The 23775-nt window shown below is 38.3% G+C and overlaps 1 protein-coding gene and 1 long non-coding RNA gene across 3 annotated transcripts in view; one reads left to right on the top strand and one right to left on the bottom strand.

Annotated features, from left to right (window-relative positions):
• LOC136337587 (uncharacterized) overlaps positions 1–23775 on the top strand; it is a 78652-nt gene that overhangs the window by 13487 nt on the left and 41390 nt on the right. The gene's annotated exons all lie outside the window — the stretch shown is intronic.
• The window catches only part of TXK (TXK tyrosine kinase), a 71362-nt gene that overhangs the window by 11327 nt on the left and 36260 nt on the right, over positions 1–23775 (bottom strand). The window contains 5 exon segments of the mRNA XM_066279009.1: positions 2511–2723; positions 5138–5313; positions 8649–8723; positions 14866–14993; positions 15915–15994. Coding sequence (XP_066135106.1) covers positions 2511–2723; positions 5138–5313; positions 8649–8723; positions 14866–14993; positions 15915–15994 — 672 coding nt within the window.

Raw genomic sequence — 23775 nt, 5'->3', positions numbered from 1 at the left:
GGTGGATTTTAATGATTCTTTAAAGAAAGAACAAAAAATTAAAAAGAAATTTTAACACTTAACTTTTTTAAGATTTTCAATCTAAAAGTCTCTTCAATAAAGATGAAGATGAACTCAATCTTAATGAGGATTTAAGAGATGATAAACTATAAATCTTGACCTAAAAAATAGTGCATATTTTAAAATTTATCATAATTAAAAAGAAGTCCCAATATACATGACAAATAGGGAACAGTCATTACATCTTTGGGACCTATAATAGCTAATAAAAATTAAGAAATTGTATTTTAAAACTTATATCTCAATGAATGTAACTATTTACAGTGACACTCTCACATGTCTTAAAATTACTACAGTGAATTAAATATAGTACTATGTAATGCAGAGACAATCTATTTGATGCTAAACAATTCGTTTTCAGTCAACCTAATCAAGAAAATGATTGGTTTGGTTAGTTAGCCTCATATAGTTCATTGGTTTAATAGATTTTTTTCTCTTTTCAGCAAATTTGTGGTGTATTTAGTCTAAAAACAAAAGCAAGAATCTTGAAATGTTAAGTCAGAAGGAGCCAGTTGGGGAAATGTTGACAAGGGTTGGCAATGATCTCAAAGCCCGACCCCAAGGCAAACTCTTGACAGGGAAAGATTCCTTGTCAACTGATAGATTTTAAGTGGCATGTAGGTGGGTGAAAAAGAACATAAAAGAAAACAATGAAGAAACCAAGGACAGGAGAGTCTGCAAAAAGCCACCTGGAGTGCCTGACCAGGGAGTGGCGCAGGGGATAGAGTGTCAGACTGGGATGCGGAAGAGCCAGGTTCAAAGCCTGAGGTCACCAGCTTGAGTGCAGGCTCATCTGGTTTGAGCAAAGCTCACCAGCTTGAACTCAAGGTTGCTGGCTTGAGCAAGGGGCCACTCAGTCTGCTGTAGCTCCCCCCCCCCTCCACTGTCAAGGCACATATGAGAAAGCAATCAATGAACAACTAAGGTGCAGCAATAAAGAATTGATGCTTCTCATCTCTTCCTTCCTGTCTGTCTTTCCCTATCTATCCCTCTCTCTGTCTCTGTCACACACACACACACACACACACACACACGCCACCTGGAGCAAATAGAATTAGCAGAACTGTCACCTGAGTTTTGAATTCTAACCCTTACCAGAAAAGAGAAACCTGCAGAGATGAGGAAAATGAGCTAGGTGATGTCATACTCATCCATTCGCTCAAAAATCTGCTCAATATAGCTTCTGCGTGCTAGACACTTAAAGTTGCAATTAAGCAAGACTTGTGAAAGCCAGCCAGCAATTACACGAGCCGGGGCAAGGTTTTATTTTAAATCCTACCAAGGGCCCTAGGCTGGGTCTTGCCCCATTGGCTGGGGTGGTGACCGTACAGTCTTACTCTTTCCCAATTGGCTAATTTAAATGGCCACCAAATGGGAAAGGGAGAGGTGGGGATAGTGTTAACTTTGGGGAATTGTTGCCTGAAACTGATGTAAGGTGTTAGGGAAATTCCCATTGAAGAAAAGAACAGGAGGAAAACAAATAGGTTTTCCTTCAACACTGGGAAATATGCTATGAGGAATGCAAAAGAATGGTCTATGTACTAGTGATAGTTGTCATTGCTGAGTACTTCATGGGCCACGCACAGTTTTAGTGCTTACAGGTATTGATTCACGTAATCCTACCAACAAGCCCATATGAGGGAGGTGCTATAATTAATATCACCTTACTAGCTTTCTTAGCTAGTAAGGAATAGAGGTGGGATTTCAACCCAGGCAGTCTAACTCCAGAGCAGTGCTTCTCGATCTTGACTGTACAGTAAACTCTCCAGGAAATTTTTCCAAAAATGTTGATCACTGGATTCCAAGACAGGATTGTTCTGAACAGTACAGAACAGAAGGGTTAGTATTTCTAGTTCTCCTCATAATGCCAGTGCGGCTGATGTAATTCTGTTAGAACCGAACCAGCTCCACAGCGGGCAGTTTCCCTCTGGGCGAGAACCCCTGGAGCTTGTTCTGAGCTGTCTATCTCCAGTGACTGGCAGAGTGCCTGGCATTTCCTAGACACTCAAAACATATTTGATTATTGGCAGAAAGGGACAGAAGGAAGAAAAGAGAGAAGGAGAAAGGAAAAAAGAGAGAGGAAAGAAAAGCAAATTAGTTTTATTTGGTTAATCACTGTGGAGCTTGATTAAGGCATATTTAGGGTCAACACCTTACTTGGCTACAGCATCAATGGGTAATTAAAAATAAAGTTACATGTCTGAAAAACTTACTTGAAGAAGAAAATGTTTTAAAGATAGGCACATAATGCTGTGTGCAGATGATGTTTTAATGAGCTGCACACTTTAAATCAGTATGGTTTTGCAAGTCAGTCACCCCAATAAATTCAATTTAATAAATAAATAAAATTAAGCCAACATATGCATCATTCAAAGTGTTGAAATCCCTAAATTGTCATGTCCTTCTGAATATAATACTCAAAATAATCAGCGAAATTGCACCATACTTACTAAATCCCTATGAATGAAGCAGTTTCTCTCCAGATACTCCATCCCTTCACATATGTCCTGGCACATGCTCAGCAGCGTTTCCTTCCTGAGCTTTCCTTTTCTCTCTCTGAGATAGTTAAGCAGGCAGCCATTCTCCATAAACTCCGTCACAATGTAAAGGGGCTTCCGCTGAATACAGACTCCATAAAGCTGAACTAGCCTTGAATGAGATAACTTCCTGTTGAAGAAAACACGCACCCATGAACGGAACCGTCTTTGCATTTTAAAGTGTTTGGACTCCACTGGTGAGGATTTACCGTGTCAATCTAATTTTCATCGCTGAGATACGATAAAAATGAACTACAGTGAAAGTAGCGCAGTTTCCTTTCCACTGGGTGCGCCAAGGATGTGGGGTCCAGAGTGTAAGGAGAACTGCCTAAGTCACTGGAGATACAGAACACGGCATGCCCCTTATTCTATAGTTTCTTCTTTCCGTTCTGTGAGCTTTCTGCTTCCTCATTACTGATACTCCTCGCCCAGATCTTTCAGAGCCTCTGTTCCTTGAGTTTCAACCCTTTCTAACTGTAGCTGCTCAGATGAAAAATTCTAGACAGACAAAAAGAAGGAAAGAGTGATGGAAACATATAGAAAAGAAAGTTGAATAATAAGAATTATTTAAATTAGATTTAAATAGTAAGGGCTAGGAGTTTAACTAAAAACCTTTATTACCAATGTTAATTACCCTGGCAAAAAACACTTAGGGAGGCAGAAGCAAGAAGACTGGGGTGTTGTTTTTACTTTATTCATTTCTGTGTTACGTGATCTTATCATGTTAAAACTTTTCTTTCAAAATCTAAATTATTTTAGCATGATGATATGATGAGGTAGAAATAAAGAATAAAGTGAGCTACAAGTAAAAAAGTTCTTAAAGAAATTAAATTTATTATACATATATTTTTATGATTATAAGTATAATTAGTCCATATATCTCCCTATACTGTATTGCCACTAATTAAGCTGCACCCAGAGACACAAACCCAGAATTTAAAAACTGAAATAAAGACTCCCTTAAAAGCAATGCAGTATTGTAATGATTTAAAGAAAATGTAATGCTCTTAATCAAAAGAGCTAAATTCAAGTTTTATAACTCCTATTGGCTGCCTGACCAGGGACAACTTATTTACACTTTTTAAACCTCAGTATTTTTCATATGTAAAATGGGGATGATAAAACCTTTCTTTCTTCCTTCCAGTAAACATTAAATGAGATCATGTTGTGAATACATTATAAAAAGTATAAACCAAAGTAAAAATATAAAGATAAAAATGTTTAATTCAATAGGCTTTCATGGGCTGAAGTTGTGTAAGAGGGGAAAGACTGGTCTTATTTCATTCTTCTATATCATCTTTAGCAGATGTTCTAGAAACCTCATGAGTATGGGCCCACTTTAGGCTACATCTACAAATATAATGATTAAGAGCACAGTAGAGATTTGAAGTTGTTCTTTTACTGCACCAGAAAAGCTACAAAGGATACCAACAATTTTGGTTAACTACTATGAGACCTGGCCTGTGGTAGTTGTCCAATAAATGTCGGTTGATCATTATGTTAGTTCATCTAGATAGTGGTGGTTTTTTTGCCAAAACAGTTCATAGTTCTGATTTCAGTTAGAAACACTACCCATGCTTTTTTGTGGGACTGTAGGCAAATTAGGTAAATTTAGAGAATTTCCTTTTTCTCATCTATAAAAGTGGGATCTTAATAGAACCTACCTCGTAGAATTATGAGGATTCATTAACTCATTCAACAATTCACAAATGTATTTTGAACACCAACTACGTGTTGGTCATCATTTTAGGCACTCACCAGGTTGTAGGGGAGAGATTTAAGAAAAGGTCCTATTACTATGGAGCTTACATTCTAATAGGGGAGAAACAAACAAGTATACATGAAGCTTTGGAGTAGTGACAAGGGCTTTGATGAACTAACACAAGGTGATATAATAGAAAACATTTGGGTGTGGGTATGCCAAGTAAACAGGGTAGTTAAGGAAGACTTCCTGGAAGAGGTGACATTTAAACTACACACATAAAGGAGGTAATATGTATATTACCATATGATACGCACATATACAATGTTATATGTATATTACCAGCTGTATATGCTTGCCAGATAGAGCTCAATATGTGTCAGCTATTTGATTTTTTAATGATGAATGTATTTACATTCCATAGTTAGAAGTCAGAAAAATCAGGAAAAATTTTGACTATGTGCAAATTCAAGAACACATTATGTTCCTCTGAAATGCCTTAAAAATAAGCCCTTAGCCTCCTCATTCTTGCCTCTGTAAACTAGCAGGAGCTATTTCTATTCCCTACACTCCATGCATCTCCCATCACCCTCAGAAATCCTGATCACAAAGGCCCAGTAAGGCTTGAACTTTTCAGGAATCCCCTCACCAGAGCAATAATGAGGCTTGGAAAGGTGGAATAACACATCCAGGCCACATAGGGGCTAAATAATTAGCCCAGGTCACACAACTAGCTTGGGCAGAGTTTTGACAAATCCAGGTATGACTGACTCCAAAATCTATGTTCTTTCCATGATCCCAGTGTGTTATAAGATATCTATCTGGGTATTGTTTATACTTATGTCATCACTTTAGCCTCTTCAATGAAATCCTCCTCGGACATGGAGCCTTCATTGATGGCCTTGATAGCTACCTGGATATGTGCTCGCCATTGGCCCAAGTGGACCACACCAAACTGACCACTTCCAATCTCCTTTATAAAAGCCAACTCAGATGGATCTAGCTCCCACTTTTCTAAAAAGTAAAAAAAAACCCATGTTATAAATAGGGAAAAGTTGCTAAAATTTTAGAGCTAGAAAAGATTTAGGGATTACTTAGACCTGTTCTTATTCTCTTCTTTTAGAGAGACGTTACAAACTTTATACCTGAGTGGAAAGGCCTGCGATTATTTTTAATACTCTCATTGTGCCTTCAAAGTGCAATTCCAGAATTCAAGTTTAAAAATACACACTTGACTTACTTGGAGAAGAATTATGGATTCCAAAACATGCTTTCGGCCCTGGCCGGTTGGCTCAACGGTAGAGCGTCGGCCTGGCGTGCGGGGGACCCGGGTTCGATTCCCGGCCAGGGCACATAGGAGAAGCGCCCATTTGCTTCTCCACTCCCCCCCACTCCTTCTTCTCTGTCTCTCTTTTCCCCTCCCGCAGCCAAGGCTCCATTGGAGCAAAGATGGCCTGGGCGCTGGGGATGGCTCCTTGGCCTCTGCCCCACGCGCTAGAGTGGCTCTGGTCGCAGCAGAGCGACGCCCCGGAGGGGCAGAGCATTGCCCCCTGGTGGGCAGAGCGTTGCCCCTGGTGGGCATGCAGGGTGGATCCTGGTCGGGCGCATGCGGGAGTCTGTCTGTCTCTCCCCATTTTCAGCTTCAGAAAAATACAACCCCCCCCCAAAAAAAAACACCATGCTTTCTCTTTCTAGAGAAACCAACAATAAAACACAGTTTTGTGCTTTTCTAAACTAAACCTACCAAACTAGACCTGGGACCTAAAATATTTATGTCTCCAGTCTGTTTTTGTCCTGGTGAATGAACTTGTGAGACAAATAAGGTTTGGACTCTCCTTCCCCCTATTTCATCAGTTCCTTCTACTGCTTGCCCACTCCAATTCCTAAATGGTTTTTCTGCCTTAGAAAAATCTTCTCTTTAAGAAAAAATCTAATTAATTCATCTAATATTGTAAACATGCCCCATGTTAAGATTCTAACTCACATGTATATAAGTGTATGTTTAAAGTGAAATTTACATTGCTACATATTTCTTATCCTATAGAAGCAAGTATGGGGGGGAGTGTTAAATAACCCTCTCTTGAAAACTTTAAAAAGTATTAGTATCAAATCTTTTGTATCTCTTTTTATATAGCAACACCACCATCTGCTGGAACTTAAAAATAATGCATTTAAAAGAGTTGTAAGGGTTAATGACCCCTTATACCAGCTTTTCGAGGTACTCCGCCTCCTAACATCAGGTGTGTCTTAAAGGTAATATGAGAGAACATATTCATGACCTTGGGATCAGCATACAGCAGAATATAACCAGAAAGAAACAATGATAAATACACTTTATAAAAATTTTCTTCATCAAGTACATCCTATTAAGAGAATCCAAAGGTAAGCCACAGACTGGGAGAAGATATGTATAAAACAAGTAACCAGCAAAGAATTCCTATTCAGAATATGAAAAAATCAATTTTTAAAGAAAGATTGATTATCGGCCCTGGCCGGTTGGCTCAGTGGTAGAGCATCGGCCTGGCATGCAGAAGTCCCGGGTTCAATTCCTGGCCAGGGCACATAGGAGAAGCGCCCATCTGCTTCTCCAACCCTCCCCCTCTCCTTCCTCTCTGTCTCTCTATTCCCCTCCTGCAGCTGAGGCTCCACTGGAACAAAGATGGCCCGGGCGCTGGGGATGGCTCCTCAGCCTTTGCCCCAGGCGCTAGAGTGGCTCTGGTCTTGACAGAGCGATGCCCCGGAGGGGCCCTTTCCGGCTTCAGAAAAACACAGAAAAAAAAAAGAAAGAAAGATCAATTATCTTATTTTTGCGAGTTAAAAAAACTTGAATATCTTATTTTCTCACAAAAGAGAATACCCAAATGGCCACTAAACCTATGAAAACTTGATCAAAATAATTAATCATCAGGGAATTGCACATTTAAACCATAATAAGATACTACTACATTCTACACACTCACCAGACTAGACAAAGTAACAATAAAATCAAACAAAAACAAACAAAAAACATGAGAATACCAACTTTTTGGCAAGGCCAAAAGTATGGAGCAACTGGAACTCTGTACACTGTTGATTGAAATGTAATTTGGTTAAATTCTTTGGAAAACTGATGACATCTAAGTGTATTCCCTATGACCCAGAAATCATAATCTTTTATAAAAATTTTTAATTTTTATTTTATTGATTTTAGAGAGAAAGAAAAACTGGAACATCAATCTGTTCCTATATGTGCTCTGACCAGGGGTTGAACTGGCAACCTCTGTACTTCAGGAAAATTTCTCTAACCAACTGAGCTATCTGGTCAGAAATTCTATTCTTAAATATAAATCCAACATTGGAGCATAAATGTGTACTGAACTGCATCAAAAGACATACAAGAATGTTCATAACAATATTAATTAGAAGAGACAAAAATTGGTTGCAACCCAAATGGCCACCTAAAAAACCCGTTGTGGTATAGTCACGCAACGCAGCACTGCACCACAGTGAAATGAAGCAACCGCACCAACGCCACCAGTGAGCTGACACTTGGAATGATGAGAGAAAGAAGCCAGGCACGAAAGAATGCACAGTGACCAATTCCACTTATATAAAGTAGTCAAAACCAGGCAAAACCAGTTGAGCTATACATCTATGAATTGTGCACTGTTCTGAATGTTAAAAATTGAGAAATTTAGTTTTAAAAAATTAAACAGGACCATCATAACACAAATAAATTGCCAGTGGTGGAACTTTTATTATATATAATATTTATTGGGCAAAGAAATAGTCCAGATACCCTGACATCACCCTTCTACCTCAATTAACATAGAGTTCCTGAGTCCAGTTACCTATTATACAATATAATTGTGTTATCATTTCTCTCCAGTATATTCTAAGTCCCACTAATGAGAGAAATATAAGGGAATAAAGTGTTACCATATTAGAAAATGGGATTCTTTGGTTCTATGTATTCTCACAGATTTGCAAATAATACATTTGCTAGAAAATAGTTCCAATCAAACTTTTTTCCAGGTTCTAGTTGCATTTAGCAGCTCATTTTAAGGGGTTCTCATGGGGGGCTCTCATTTCCCAACCACCATGTAACCAGAGAGCAACAGCCTAAGAATTCAAATACAAAGAACTATAATTTATCAAAAGGTTTAGTAACAATGTTTAATGAAATTTGGAATAAAGGTGAAACATTTTCCCCCAAAGTTTAAACTGTCATCATGAGATGCATATATTTAAACATCTCAGAATGGGAATTTAAACTTTGAGATGAAATGTATGTCAATAGATAAAAAACATAGAGAGAACTTGGGGTGAATTCTTTACTGAATTTACTTGAGCACATGTGTATACTTTACCATAGCTAAAACCAGCTGTGGCTGGCAAACAACTGCCCATCAGCCCAACGGGGTAGCGGAGACGGGTCATGAGACCTAGGAAGAAAGAGAAATTGGCGTTTTAAGCTTAGTTACTAATATAAATAATATACTAGATGATAGTATCACTCTTTACATAAATAAGGCAAAAAGGTATTCTACTTAGTCTGTTTGCTCAGTTTTCCCATTTAAATTTCATAAAATAATATAATCTCATTGAACACAAATTAAAGAATTTAAGAACATATAAAGGTGAAATAAAAATCCCTCACAAAATATTAACATCCAGAGATATATGTTACCATTTTGATGACTATCTCAGCAAAAATCTCTATGTTCCTATTTGAAAGCATCTATACATCCAAATTTCTTGCTATAAGCTTTTACAATAAACATACAATTAATAAATGTCAATGACTATAGTAGACCTTAAAGTTATTTCCAAAATTTCACTATTGTAAAATATGATGTATGATTTTTTATAATGTTTTTAATTATATTTTTATTGACTCTATAGAGATAGAGTTGAAGGGGGAGAGAGAGAAAGAAAAGCATTAATTTATTGTTCCACTTATTTGTGCATTCATTGGTTGCTTCCTATGTGTGCCCTGACCCAGAGTCGAACCCATAACCTTATCATTTCGGGAGGATGCTCTAACTGACTGAGCTAACCAACCAGGGCCTACTGTATGATCTTAATGTACATTTGCATGAACTTCTCAAATTATTGCCTCAAGATAATTTCCTTAAAATGTATTTTCCTGATCAAAGGGTGTCTACAAAGTTTGTACCAGTTTATTCAACCACCAACAGTGCTTAAAAGAGACAAGCTATCATCCCACTTTTTAAGAGTAGTTGATATTTTTAAAAACAGCATGGAAGCCTGACCAGGCAGTGGTGCAGTGAATAGAGCATCAGACTGGGACCTGGAGGACCCAGGTTCAAAACCCCGAGGTCTCCGGCTTGAGCATGGGCTCCTCCGGCTCAAGCATGGGCTCACCAGCTTGAGTGCGGGGTCGCTGGCTTGAGTGTGGGATCATAGACATGACTCCATGGTCACTAGCTTGAGCCTAAAGGTCACTGGTTTAAAGTCCAAAGTCGTTGGCTTGAGCAAGGGGTCACTTGTTCTTTTTTTGTAGCCCCCCCTAGTCAAGGCACATATGAAAAAGCAAGCAATGAATATCTAAGGTGCTGCAACTTAGAATTGATGCTTCTCATCTCTCTCTCTTCCTGTCTGTCTGTCCTTCTCTCTGACTCTCTTTGTCTCTGTCAAAAAATTAAAAATAAAAACAAAAAAAACCAGCATGGGAGAGTAAATGATATTTCTTTTGATTGGGCCAACATGTAGTATTCTATACAGTCAATTTCAGTTTAGTTCAATAAGCATTTATTATGTATTTCTCCAACTAATATTTATTGAAGGCCTGGAAATGGCTGAACATTATCTAGATGGTGGGAAACAGCAGTGAATAAGACACTGATGGTCCCTGCTCTCAGGAAGCTTACTTTCTGTATGGGCATGTACTTGTACCTGTGAAATAAAAATTAAAAAGCAGAAGACAGTGAGTGCAAGGCAGCGTAGATAGAATACAGCTGCTTTAGATCAGGTGCTCAGGGAAGGCCTTTCTGACGAGATGACAGCTATGCTGACACTGATTGGCAAGGAGCCATCAAACAAAAATCAGAAGGAAGAACATTCCAGGTAGACATATGCAAAGGCTAGAAGACAGAAACAAGCTTAGCCAGTACAAGAACAGAAAGAAGCATTATTAAGTGCCTATTTTGTGCTAGACAATCTTCTAGGAAGATTCCCCCAAGTCCCAGAGGATCCAAAGAGGACTCTGCCCACAGGAGCTCCATCTCAGCGAGGGAACGCAGCAGAGAGAGGATATTCCGATGTAAAAAGAAGAAGTCCTGTGCTGGAGATAAGCAAGGCGCTCTGGGACGCAGAGGGAGAGCACCTCGCATATTGTTGGATTTAAAAAAGTTTCTGGGAGGAAATGATATTTCAGATGAATCTGAAAAATGGGCCTAACTTACAATGAGAATCTATGAAAGACATTTTGCCATAAATAACAGCATGAGATGATACTTAGAGGTATGAAACAGGATTTGTTATTGAGCCGGTGAGAGGTACTAAGAACAAGAAATTGCAGTTGAGTGGTAGGTAGTTTCTGGTTATGATGGGCCTTGTATGCCATACTAGAGAGCATTACATCTTCCTGCAGGTGAGAGGGAGCCACTGAAAGTTCCCAAGTAAGAGAGTGTCGTGGTCAGGTGCACATTTCTAATAGATCATTCTGGCAATAGCATAGAGGACAGACTGAGGGGAAGGCCACATTGGAGACAACAAGACCAGGAAAGAGATCACTACAATTGTCCAAGTGAGCAATGATTAGTGCAGCCTGGAAAGACGAAGAGGCAGGGACCTATACATCAGACATATGTATGGCATGAAATTAATTGCACTTAATAGTTAATCAGATATTACATGGTAAGAAGAACGGAAGCATCTATTATGACTCCTATGTTTCCAGCCCCTGTAATTGGTGGGATGATGATACCATTATCGGAGATAAACAACAGGTAGAGGAGTAGGTTTGGAAGAAGAGCACTGGTATAAGATGAAGAGTTCTCGTCACTGAAGTTCAGGGCCTGCAGGATTGCAAGTGTCTCTGTCTGCCAGGCAGAAGAATTATGCTAAAAGAGCATCTCGGGTGAAAGGAGAAGTGATCAAGAATGGATCCCTGAGGAACACCAATGTTTAAGGGTGGAACCCATTGGAAAGATCCATAAGGAAGATCTGAGTAAGAGAAGACCAGAGAAGGGTGGTGTCAAATACTGAGGGAGCAGCGGAGTTCAAAGGGTGACAATGTGAAATATAGCAGAGAGGACTAGAAAATGTATAAACTAGAAAGTACCACCATCTGGGTCAGCATGAAGTTCACTGGTAGAGCATAGGGTGATGGAGGTGGAAGCCAGATCACAGACATTTACAAAGGAAATGGAAAGTGAGCAAGCAGAGACACTGGGTGTGAACACATTTTTCCAAAAGTGTGGTTTAAAAGAGTCATGTCCAAAGGAAGAAAAGAACAAGAGTTTTGTTTTTGTTTTTCAAATAAAAAATAAGTCTTAAGAGTGTTTACAGGCTGAAGGGAGAAGGTTTAGAAGAAATGGAAGACACACAGGAGAGAAGAGAAGAGCAGATGGTGGGTGGTCCCAGAGGGAGCAGAGTGGTGGGAACGGGAGCACAGCCTCGCCACCTCTGGAAGGAACGAGGGCAGGACGAGGGCATGGTGGCAGGAAAGCAAGCATGAGGTGGCTTATGCCTGGTGACTTTATTTGCTCGATGAGTAGACAGCGAGGTGATTCGCTGATAAGGCAGTGCGTAATTCCGGGAATGATGAAGACTTGGATGGAGAACAGGAAAGGGTTTTTACCAGTGACTCTGACCTAGTTGAGATTAGAACCTTCCTCAAGCTGAGTCTCCATAACACATGAACCAAATAAACATAGAAAGGAATTTCCTCAAGACCCCAACATTTTCCTCTAACTTAAAAGATTTTACTTGTCAAATATTTTTATTCTGTGAATTACTACCAATGGTTTAACGATAGTCTATATCTCTGACAGAAAGAAGTCCGTTTCTCTCTGCATTGTCGTTACTTCCGATAAGGAGATAGACTTCCATGAGCTCAATTGACTAGAGGTAGAAAAATAGACAAGATAGTCATGGATTTCGATTCACAGCCGCTTCTGAAAGTAGACACTCCAAAATATTCCCCAGTGACATGATTTGCCTCTTTCTGGAGGCAATGGCAGTAGCTGAATGCAGACTCTGGATTTAATAGGTTCAGTGACTCCAGTGGTTTCAAAGATTTATGTGAGTTCAAGTCTCAGTGAGGATGTTAATTAACTGTATGACCTTAAGCAAGTTACCTCACAACTCATGCTTCAGTTTCCTTAACTGTAAGATGGAGTTATCAACAGCACATACCTTATAGGATTGCTCTGAAGATCAAGTAAATAAATAAACATCAGAGCACTCAAAACAGGGTTGGGTTCAGTATATCTGCAATAAATGAATTATTTCTGGGTCCTATGCTTTTCTTCTTTCTTGTTGCTATATTTCTTTTCTATTTCTTTTCTCTTTAATAAATAGCCATAGTTTTCAGGTCCTGTTTTTTATTTTTTTATTTTTTTTACTGTGTGATCCAGTTTTTTTTAAGTTATTTTTTATATATTCATTTATTTAGAGAGGGGAGACAGAGAAAGAGACAGAGAGAGAGAGAGAAGGGGGGAGGAGCAGGAAGCATCAACTTCCATCTTCCATATGTGCCTTGACCAGGCAAGTCCAGGGTTTTAAACCCAGGACCTCAGCATTCCAAGTTGACTCTTTATCCACTGCACCACACAGGTCAGGCCCAGTTTTTTATTTTAAAGTTATTTATACGATGTTTTGTATATCATAAGAATAATTTATAGACATTGTAATAAAAAATTAAACCTAAAAGGCAATTTTTAAAGCAGAAAATTAAAGCTTCCCCTACCCCAAGTCTCATTCTGCAGAGGTAAACAGTAACATTTTATAATCTGTTATAATCTTTATAATCTTATTAGTTTAAAAATTATTACCTAAATGACAACAGTTTTTCGATATGTCTAAATGTGTATTTTTTCAAAAGTAGGACTATATTCTGACTATACCGCTTTGTACTATTTTTTACTAAACAATTTATCACTGACATCGTTTTTTTTGTGTGTGTGTGGCAGAGACAGAGAGAGGGACACATATGGACAGACAGAAAGGAAGGGAGAGAGATGAGAAACATCAATTCTTTGTTGCAGCCCCTTAGCTGTTCATTGATTGCTTTCTCATATGTGCCTTGACCGTGGGGCTACAGCAGACTGAGTGATCCCTTGCTCGAGCCGGCGACCTTGGGTCCAAGCTGGTGAGCTTTGCTCAAACCAGATGAGCCCGCACTCAAGCTGGCGACCTCAGGATCTGGAACCTGGGTCCTCTGCATCCCAGTCCGACGCTCCATCCACTGAGCCACCGCCTGGTCAGGCTACTGACATCTTTTTATGTCAGCACGTCCTGATCTCCTTCAGTATTTTTTTTAACCTCATTACTATTACCACTCTGTTTCTTAAATTTTATATTCAAAGGAAGAGGAAGAAGGAGTGTGAAGGAGCAAACTCAGAGCTGGTCTCCTGATTCCCAGGGTTTCTATCTCTAACCACAAACAGGCCCTCCCTGGCCCCGTTCAGACATGTTGCCACTTCCTCTCCAGCCAAACTCCCTGGACCGTCTGGAATATCCATGTAGACTCATCCCATAAGTGAATAAAATGTTCCTTGGATTTATTCCTGATCTTTAGAGCCAGTATAATGGAAAAGTGGCTGCCTTCCAAAAGACATTATTTTTGTCGACACAACTTTTCACGAGAGAAATCTAAAAAAGTACTGTATGACAAGAAGTCAAAACTGTATGAAAAGTTACAGTGGGCTCCAAATTCTACAATGCTGAGGTAAGAGGATTCCCCCCTGGGCTCAAAGTGGTCTAGCAGAGTTTGGGTGCCGGCTGAAAGCCAGAGATATGATTACAATTGTGGTGGAACTTTCTGGAATTATGTATCTTTCCATAGATGATAGGTTTGCCCAAAGAGCAATTATTACGAACAATAGCTCGGGATGGGGGTTAAATATGCTTCCAGTATATATTTAGTCCAAGATGTAATTAGTGAAAGGCTGCATCCTGTGTAAAATTTTCTGTTCTTCTAGCAAGAAAGAACAGAGAATGAGTGATTTAAGGGTAATTTGCTATTGCAGTAGTCTAAAGTAGAGAGCAAATTTATGGGGGCCAGGAAAAGGAAACATGATTCTCTAAGACATTGGAAATCCTATTACATTCAGCCCCATGTAAATTTCAAGAACAAATGCACAATGACTAAATGGCCTTTTGCTTCTCTGTCATCTATCATTTTACTAACTTGGCAGAAATGTAAAAAAATTGGCCTACCTCTTATCCCTTGACTAGAAAAACAAAGAAGCAACAATGAAGAGAATTGTTCAGAAGCACTGTTGTATTTCAAGCTCTTACACATGTTTACACAGTGAAGTGTCTGAAACCAAAGATGCGTTTTGCCCATTTAGAGCCTGGTTTCCCTACTCTCCCAGCCTCAAGTTCCTGACTTACCGGCTGCATTGTGCTGGTGGTACCAGATCAACTCAGGGATTGATTGGAAGTGATGCTTTTCAGCCACGTACCACTGTCCTGAGTCATTCTTTTTAATCTGATAATGTTTGATGGTAGCCTCCATGCTTCTACAATCAATAAAATGTGAATTAGTAAACAAGCGAAAGATCACTTTGAAACTAAATCAATTAATTAAGCAAGAGGTCTCTGCCTCTAAAACTCTTAGTCTAGCAACACTGCACACTGAAGAGCAGATTGGATTAAATTAAACAGGTGCTTCACCATCCCAGGAAAATTCAGCTGTCTTATTGGGGCTTTAGAATCAAACATAACTTCGGCCAAAGCTGTCAAGGTGACAAGTCTGAAAAAAGTATATCTTGTAACGGGCACATAAGTATTTATTAAGTATAGAGTAGGGGTTAAGTGAATGAACAAATGCACTGTGAGGGGTGTGAGGCGATGTGAGACAAAGATAGGAAGAAAACCAATACAGGGTGTACTGATGGGCAGTTTTGCTGTGAGCAACTACAGCTTAATCCTTATAGGAAGTTAAGAGACGGCATAATGCACCTCAGAAGTACCCCCTACAGTGCAAAGAAGCTGAGGTGTTTATCCATGAACTCCCATTCCTCACTGATAAAGGGTCACTCCTAGGACGTTAATTCTCAGGCACCTCCTGCCTAGCCAGGAGGACATGAGTTCCCTCATTCAGAGAATGTCCTCGGAAAGACAGAGGAAGCTTTCTGAGTGCAGGTGAACTCTGCAGGTAGCCTTAGGATAGACCAAGGAATATGCAGAGAGCGCCACCAGCGTGGCTACAACTAATTTAACCTCCTCACTGATGGTTGAGAAAAGGAGATGGAAGAACTTAAGTATCATCCAATGAGTTTGTTCAGGATACAACTTGAACGGATCAGTGGTCTTAATATCCAGTCCAGCAATCTTCTCCCTATGTTAGCCTCTCACGTTCTCTAAGTGACAGTGTCTCTATAAATAGGACTGTCCCAGGGATTATTATTTTTAAAGTGACCCAAATCACAATGGCTTACCTCCTATCTCTTAAAAACACAGAAATTGTGTAGGATCCCAAATGTCTTGAATCGCGAACAATAAATGCACCTTCTTTAGACTGCAAAACAATTCATTCATTGCACAAGTTTGCTTTTTATTAGAAAGAAGAGACAACCTTACATTTCACTAATAAAAACCAAAGCTATACTAACTTACTATAAAAGGACGAAATTGTTTTTACAAGTATGGGTTTAGAAATAATACCTATAAAATAAAATATATAGAACAAGGATTTATTATATGTGAGTATTTTAAAACTTTGCCCAAAATTCTTCTAAAAAATTATCCATATCCTACCATTTAGTTATTTTTGTTATTGATATATTAATTACGATAATAGACCAAAACAGCAGATGAGTAGGAAGAACTCTGAGACAGAGGGACAGAACTATACTTTGAAAGAAAAGAAAGAAAATGGCAGGTAGCGCTGCAGGAGGAAGAAATACATCTGAAATTGTTGGGGTGGGGAGGGGAAGAAGAGACCAGAGTCTGTCATAAGGATGAATAGAGAAGAGATGGGGCAGTCTGGAGAGAGGAGCACAGACAGCCATTTCGGTTGCTAGGGCTATGGGCAAGACAAAAGAGAAATGGCAAGAGGAGAGAAAATTAGAATAAATTAGAGGCTAGTTTATAAATTGGATCTCTAATGACTTTTTTGGGGAGAAATCTCCATAAAGTTGTGACTTGCTTTCAAATAATCCTGAATGTTGGGCATTTTTATTTGATTTCTTTTTATTTGGTATTTTTATTGGGTGTGTCTACACCTGTGAGGAGGAAACTATCTCAGTGTCTTGTCAAACTCATGCCAGTTTACACCTGTGACGTGCTGATAAGTTGTTTGAGAATTGCACAACCCAGGCAGCCCTGCCCGACCCCCGAGCTGTACATAATGCGCGAAGCAGAGTCACTAGCTCCTCCCAGATGCTTATCAAGAGACAGACCTCATTTTCTGGTCAAATGTTCAAACCAAAGAATCTTTTATTACCACTCAAAATGATAAAATATAGCTTCCATTGAATTCCTACCATGTGCAAAGATTGCATTACATATCATAAGGGACACAAGATGTAAAGACAAAGATGTCTGTATATAATATAGGTATGTATATGCAGTCTCTACCACCTGTAAAATTTTAAGTTCTCCTTTGTAAAACTCAAGGAAATTTAAATAAAAAATGAAAAATATCTAAAAAAGTAAAAACAACACGCCTGACCAGGTGGTGGCGCAGTGGATAGAGCATCAGACTGGGATGAAGAGGACCCAGGTTCGAAACCCTGAGGTCGCCAGCTTGAGCACGGGCTCATCTGGTTTGAGCAAAGCTCACCAACTTGAACCCAAGGTCACTGGCTTGAGCAAGGGGTCACTTGGTTTCTGTAGACCCCCGGTCAAGGCACATATGAGAAATCAATCAATGAACAACTAAGGAACCACAACAAAGAATTGCTGTTTCTCATCTCTCTCCCTTCCTGTCTGTCTGTCCCTATCCATCCCTCTCTCTGACTCTCTCTCTCTGTCTCTGTAAAAAAAAAAAAAAGTAAGGACAAAGCTATGTATCAGAACCTCTGCTATACAGTTCAAGCAGTACTCAGAAGTAAATTTATAGTCTTATTTATATAATTTAAAGAATACAAATAATTATATCCAACTCAAGAAGTTAGGATAAGAACTATGAAATAAACAGGTAAAGTAGAAGAAAGGAATAATAAAGACAAAAGCCAAAAATAATGAAATATTTTCACAATAACAAATTATTTAAATAACAAAAGTATAATACAGCTAGTAGTTAAACAAAATATACTATATCTAGTAATTAAACCCAAAATTTGGTGGTCTAGGCAAAAAAAAGAAAATAAAATAAATTGCTAAAATTAATTTTTTAATGTTAATCAATAATAAATAGGAACATCTATCAAAAAATTTTACAAGGATCCAGAAAAGAAATTAAAGAGTTTCCTTGACTCTGCACAATAAACTGGATAATTAACTAGCAAAACTTAAAATATATTAAAATTGATTCTGGAAGAGCTAGAAATCTTACTGGACCCATTGAACAGAAAACTGGATCAAGTTGCAAAAGAGTTGGCACATTTAAAAGCACTACAGTTACTCACTGTGATGTTATCAAATCTTAAATTTTAGAAATGATAAAACAGATTTATCAAACGATTCCAGAGCTCATGAAAAGAAGAACAACTTTTAAATTCTTATATAAAGTGAGCTTAACATAAAGAACACAGCAAAGATTGTACACAAAAGGTAGAACCACGAACCAGTCTTCCCCCATATTGATGCAAAAATCCTACCTAAATATTAACAAAAGTGTTTGTTTCCCTCCTTAGGTCTTTAATGAGATTTATTTTTGTATGAGTTAGGAATCTAATTTTATTTTTTTTTCTATATAAATAGTCAATAGATGGGTCCCAAAACAAATTGATCTTAAACCCCCACTAATGTGTGTAATGCCTGAACATTACACACGTCATACAAGTATGTACACACATATACATATATGTATGTATATGCAATTTTTTTAATTACTCTGTAAATTAAGGCAACCAACAGGAAGTTTTTAAAATCTAGGTAAAGCAATTCTGAATTTAAGTATGGTAAAATATATATCCAGAATATTTCTTTTCTTTCTTTTTCTTTTTTTTTTTTTTTTTTTTTACTTTTCTGACGCTGGAAAAGGGGAGAGACAGTCAGACAGACTCCCGCATGCGCCCGACCGGGATCCACCCGGCACGCCCACCAGGGGCGACGCTCTGCCCACCAGGGGGCGATGCTCTGCCCCTCCGGGGCGTCGCTCTGCCGCGACCAGAGCCACTCTAGCGCCTGGGGCAGAGGCCAAGGAGCCATCCCCAGCGCCCGGGCCATCTTTGCTCCAATGGAGCCTTGGCTGCGGGAGGGGAAGAGAGAGACTCAGAGAGGAAGGAGGGGATGGGGGTGGAGAAGCAAATGGGCGCTTCCCCTATGTGCCCTGGCCGGGAATCGAACCTGGGTCCCCCGCATGCCAGGCCAACGCTCTACCGCTGAGCCCACCGGCCAGGGCCCAGAATATTTCTTAAAAACAAAAACAGAATGAGGGAGGCTGGTATTTAAGGATTGGTATTTAAGCTGGTGGAGGAGCAGCACATGTGACAGGCTGATCCATGAAACCACATGGGAAGTCCAGACACATTCCCATAGAGGACTGGTTTTGGTGCTGAAAGTGGCCCCTCAAGTCAGTGCAGAAAAGCTGGACATTTAGGAACATCTAGAAAACCGTGTATGTGCAAAAAATAAAACCACTAAAGTAATCAAGAAATATGGGGGGAAATTTGTATAACCTTGTATTGGAAAAGGCAATTCTAACCTGACACAACCCGAAAAACTTTCAAACTTTGTCCGAAAACTTTAAATATATAAAATCCAAATACTATTCGTGGCTACATATTACCAAGGCTAATTTCCTCAATATAGCTACATATGTCCTACAAACTGTGAGAAAAACATAAAAAAAAATAGAATGAGAAAATTTTGCAGAGGATATGAACAGACATCTCACAAAACAGGAAATACAAATATATAAAACTTAGTATATAAAAAGATGCATAACATTCCCAGAATAAGAGAAATGAAAATGAAATCCATATTGAGATGAGATGTCAGAAAGCAAAGTTCCAAATGTTTCATTAAAGCATTTTCTGGAAAGGTTGTGGAAAAATACACATTCTCTTACATTGCTAGTATGTATATAAATTGATACAACTCCCATAAGGGGGCATTTTAATCTCTATCAATATTATAAATGCGCATTCCCTTTGACCCAGCATTTTTCCACCTCTGGGGATATGGCTTACAAATATGCTTACATAAATGAGAAAAAGAAACCTACTTGTGTTGGTGACCTATGGCAGCACTGTTTTATTTTTGTTTTTTTTTTTTTTTATTTTATAATTTTATTTTTTTAATGGGGTGACATCAATAAATCAGGATACATATATTCAAAGATAACAAGTCCAGGTTATCTTGTCTTTCAATTATGTTGCATACCCACCACCCAAAGTCAGATTGTCCTCTGTCACCTTCTATCTTGTTTTCTTTGTGCCCCTCCCACCCCCTATCCCTCTCCCATTCCCCCCTCCCCCCCGTAACCACCACACTCTTATCAATGTCTCTTAGCTTCACTATTATGTCCCACCTACGTATGGAATAATACAGTTCCTGTTTTTTTCTGATTTACTTATTTCGCTTCGTATCATGTTATCAAGATCCCACCATTTTGCTGTAAATGTTCCGATGTCATCATTTCTTATGGCTGAGTAGTATTCCATAGTGTATATGTGCCACATCTTCTTTATCCAGTCATCTATTGATGGGCTTTTTGGTTGTTTCCATGTCCTGGCCACTGTGAACAATGCTGCAATAAACATGGGGCTGCATGTGTCTTTACGTATCAATGTTTCTGAGTTTTGGGGATATATACCCAGTAGAGGGATTGCTGGGTCATAAGGTAGTTCTATTTGCAGTTTTTTGAGGAACCACCATACTTTCTTCCATAATGGTTGTACTACTTTACATTCCCACCAACAGTGTATGAGGGTTCCTTTTTCTCCACAGCCTCTCCAACATTTGCTATTACCTGACTTGCTAATAACAGCTAATCGAACAGGTGTGAGGTGGTATCTCATTGCCGTTTTGATTTGCATTTCTCTAATAGCTAAAGAAGATGAGCATCTTTTCATATATCTGTTGGCCATTTGTATTTCTTCCTGGGAGAAGTGTCTATTCATATCCTCTTCCCATTTTTTTATTGGATTGTTTGTTTGTTTGTTGTTGAGTTTTATGAGTTCTTTGTATATTTTGGATATTAGGCCCTTATCTGAGCTGTTGTTTGAAAATATCATTTCCCATTTAGTTGGCTTTCTGTTTATTTTGTTATCAGTTTCCCTTGCTGAGCAAAAACTTCTTAGTCTGATGTAGTCCCATTCATTAATTTTTGCCTTCACTTCTCTTGCCATTGGAGTCAAATTCATAAAATGCTCTTTAAAACCCAGGTCCATGAGTTGAGTACCTATGTCTTCTTCTATGTACTTAATTGTTTCAGGTCTTATGTTTAGATCTTTGATCCATTTTGAGTTAATTTTTGTACAGGGGGAGAGACTGTAGTCCAGTTTCATTCTTTTGCATGTGGCTTTCCAGTTTTCCCAGCACCATTTATTGAAGAGGCTTTCTTTTCTCCATTGTGTGTTGTTGGCCCCTTTATCAAAAATTATTTGACTATATATATGTGGTTTTATTTCTGGACTTTCTATTCTGTTCCATTGGTCTGAGTGTCTATTTTTCTGCCAATACCATGCTGTTTTGATTGTCGTGGCCCTATAATAGAGTTTGAAGTCAGGTATTGTTATGCCCCCAGCTTCATTCTTTTTCTTTAGGATTGCTTTGGCTATTCGGGGTTTTTTATAGTTCCATATAAATCTGATGATTTTTTGCTCTATTTCTTTAAAAAATGTCATTGGAATTTTGATGGGAATTGCATTAAATTTGTATATTGCTTTGGGTAATATAGCCATCTTGATTATATTTATTCTTCCTAGCCAAGAACAAGGTATATTCTTCCATCTCATTATATCTTTTTCGATTTCCCTTAACAATGGTTTATAGTTTTCATTATATAAGTCCTTTACATTCTTTGTTATGTTTATTCCTAAGTATTTTATTTTTTTTGTTGCAGTCGTGAAGGGGATTATTCTTTTGAGTTCCTTCTCAGTTGTTTCATTGTTGGCATATAGAAAGGCTATTGACTTCTGTATGTTAATTTTGTATCCTGCGACCTTACTGTATTGGCTTATTGTTTCTAGTAGTCTTTTTGTGGATTCTTTGGGGTTTTCGATGTATAGGATCATATCATCTGCAAAAAGTGATACCTTTACTTCTTCTTTTCCGATATGGATGCCTTTTATTTCTTTGTCTTGTCTGATTGCTCTGGCTAGAACCTCTAGTACCACATTAAATAAGAGTGGAGAGAGTGGACAACCCTGTCTTGTTCCTGATTTAAGGGGGAAAGCCTTCAGTTTAGTGCCATTTAATATGATGTTAGCTGATGGTTTATCATATATGGCCTTTATCATGTTGAGATATTTTCCTTCTATACCCATTTTGTTGAGAGTCTTAAACATAAAATTGTGTTGTATTTTATCGAAAGCCTTTTCTGCGTCTATTGATAAGATCATGTGGTTTTTGTTCTTTGTTTTGTTGATATGGTGTATTACATTAACCGTTTTACGTATGTTGAACCATCCTTGAGATTCTGGGATGAATCCCACTTGATCATGATGTATTATTTTTTTAACATGTTGTTGTATTCGATTTGCTAGTATTTTGTTTAGTATTTTAGCATCTGTATTCATTAGAGATATTGGTCTGTAGTTTTCTTTTTTTGTGCCATCCTTGCCTGGTTTTGGTATGAGGGTTATGTTGGCCTCATAAAATGTGTTTGGAAGTATTGCTTCTTCTTCAATTTTTTGAAAGACTTTGAGTAGAATAGGAACCAAGTCTTCTTTGAATGTTTGATAAAATTCGCTGGTATAGCCGTCAGGGCCTGGACTTTTATTTTTGGGGAGGTTTTTAATGGTTTTTTCTATTTCTTCTCTACTGATAGGTCTGTTTAGGCTTTCTGCTTCTTCTTGACTCAGTCTAGGAAGGTTGTATTGTTCTAGGAATTTATCCATTTCTTCTAGGTTGTTGAATTTAGTGGCATAAAGTTTTTCATAGTATTCTACAATAATTCTTTGTATATCTACGGTGTCCGTGGTGATTTCTCCTCTTTCATTTTGTATTTTGTTTATATGAGTTCTTTCTCTTTTTTCCTTGGTAAGTCTTGCCAAGGGTTTGTCAATTTTGTTGATCTTTTCAAAGAACCAGCTCCTTGTTCTATTAATTTTTTCTATAGTTTTTCTGTTCTCTAATTCATTTATTTCTGCTCTGATTTTTATTATCTCCTTTCTTCGGCTGGTTTTGGGTTGTCTTTGTTCTTCTTTTTCTAGTTCCTTAAGGTGGGAAGTTAAGTGGTTCACTTGGGCTCTCTCTTGTTTGTTCATATATGCCTGAAGCGATATGAACTTCCCTCTTATCACTGCTTTTGCTGCATCCCATAGATTCTGATATGTCGTATTGTCATTTTCATTAGTCTGTATATATCTTTTGATCTCTGCACTTATTTCTTCTTTGACCCATTCATTTTTTAAAAGTATGTTGTTTAGTTTCCACATTTTTGTGGGATTTTTTTCCTCTTTTTTGCAGTTGAATTCTAGTTTCAAGGCTTTATGATCAGAAAATATGCTTGGTACAACTTCAATTTTTCTGAATTTGCTGATATTGTTTTTGTGGCCCAACATATGGTCAATTCTTGAGAATGATCCATGTACACTGGAGAAAAATGTATACTCAGTCACTTTGGGATGAAATGTCCTGTAGATGTCTATCATATCCAGGTGCTCTAGTGTTTTGTTTAAGGCCACTATGTCTTTGTTGATTCTCTGTTTGGATGACCGATCTAGAGCCGTCAGCGGTGTATTGAGGTCTCCAAGTATGATTGTATTTTTGTCAGTTTTTGTTTTAAGATCAATAAGTAGCTGTCTTATATATTTTGGTGCTCCTTGGTTTGGTGCATATATATTAAGAATTGTTATGTCTTCTTGATTCAGTGTCCCCTTAGCCATTATGAAATGGCCATTTTTGTCTCTAAGTACTTTTCCTGTCTTGTAGTCAGCATTATCCGATATGAGTATTGCTACACCTGCTTTTTTTTTTGGATGTTATTTGCTTGGAGTATTGTTTTCCAGCCTTTCACTTTGA

Source organism: Saccopteryx bilineata, chromosome 5 (assembly GCF_036850765.1).
Source record: "Saccopteryx bilineata isolate mSacBil1 chromosome 5, mSacBil1_pri_phased_curated, whole genome shotgun sequence".
In the NCBI taxonomy this organism is placed as follows: domain Eukaryota; kingdom Metazoa; phylum Chordata; class Mammalia; order Chiroptera; family Emballonuridae; genus Saccopteryx; species Saccopteryx bilineata.
This window is presented reverse-complemented; position numbering and strand designations above follow the sequence as displayed.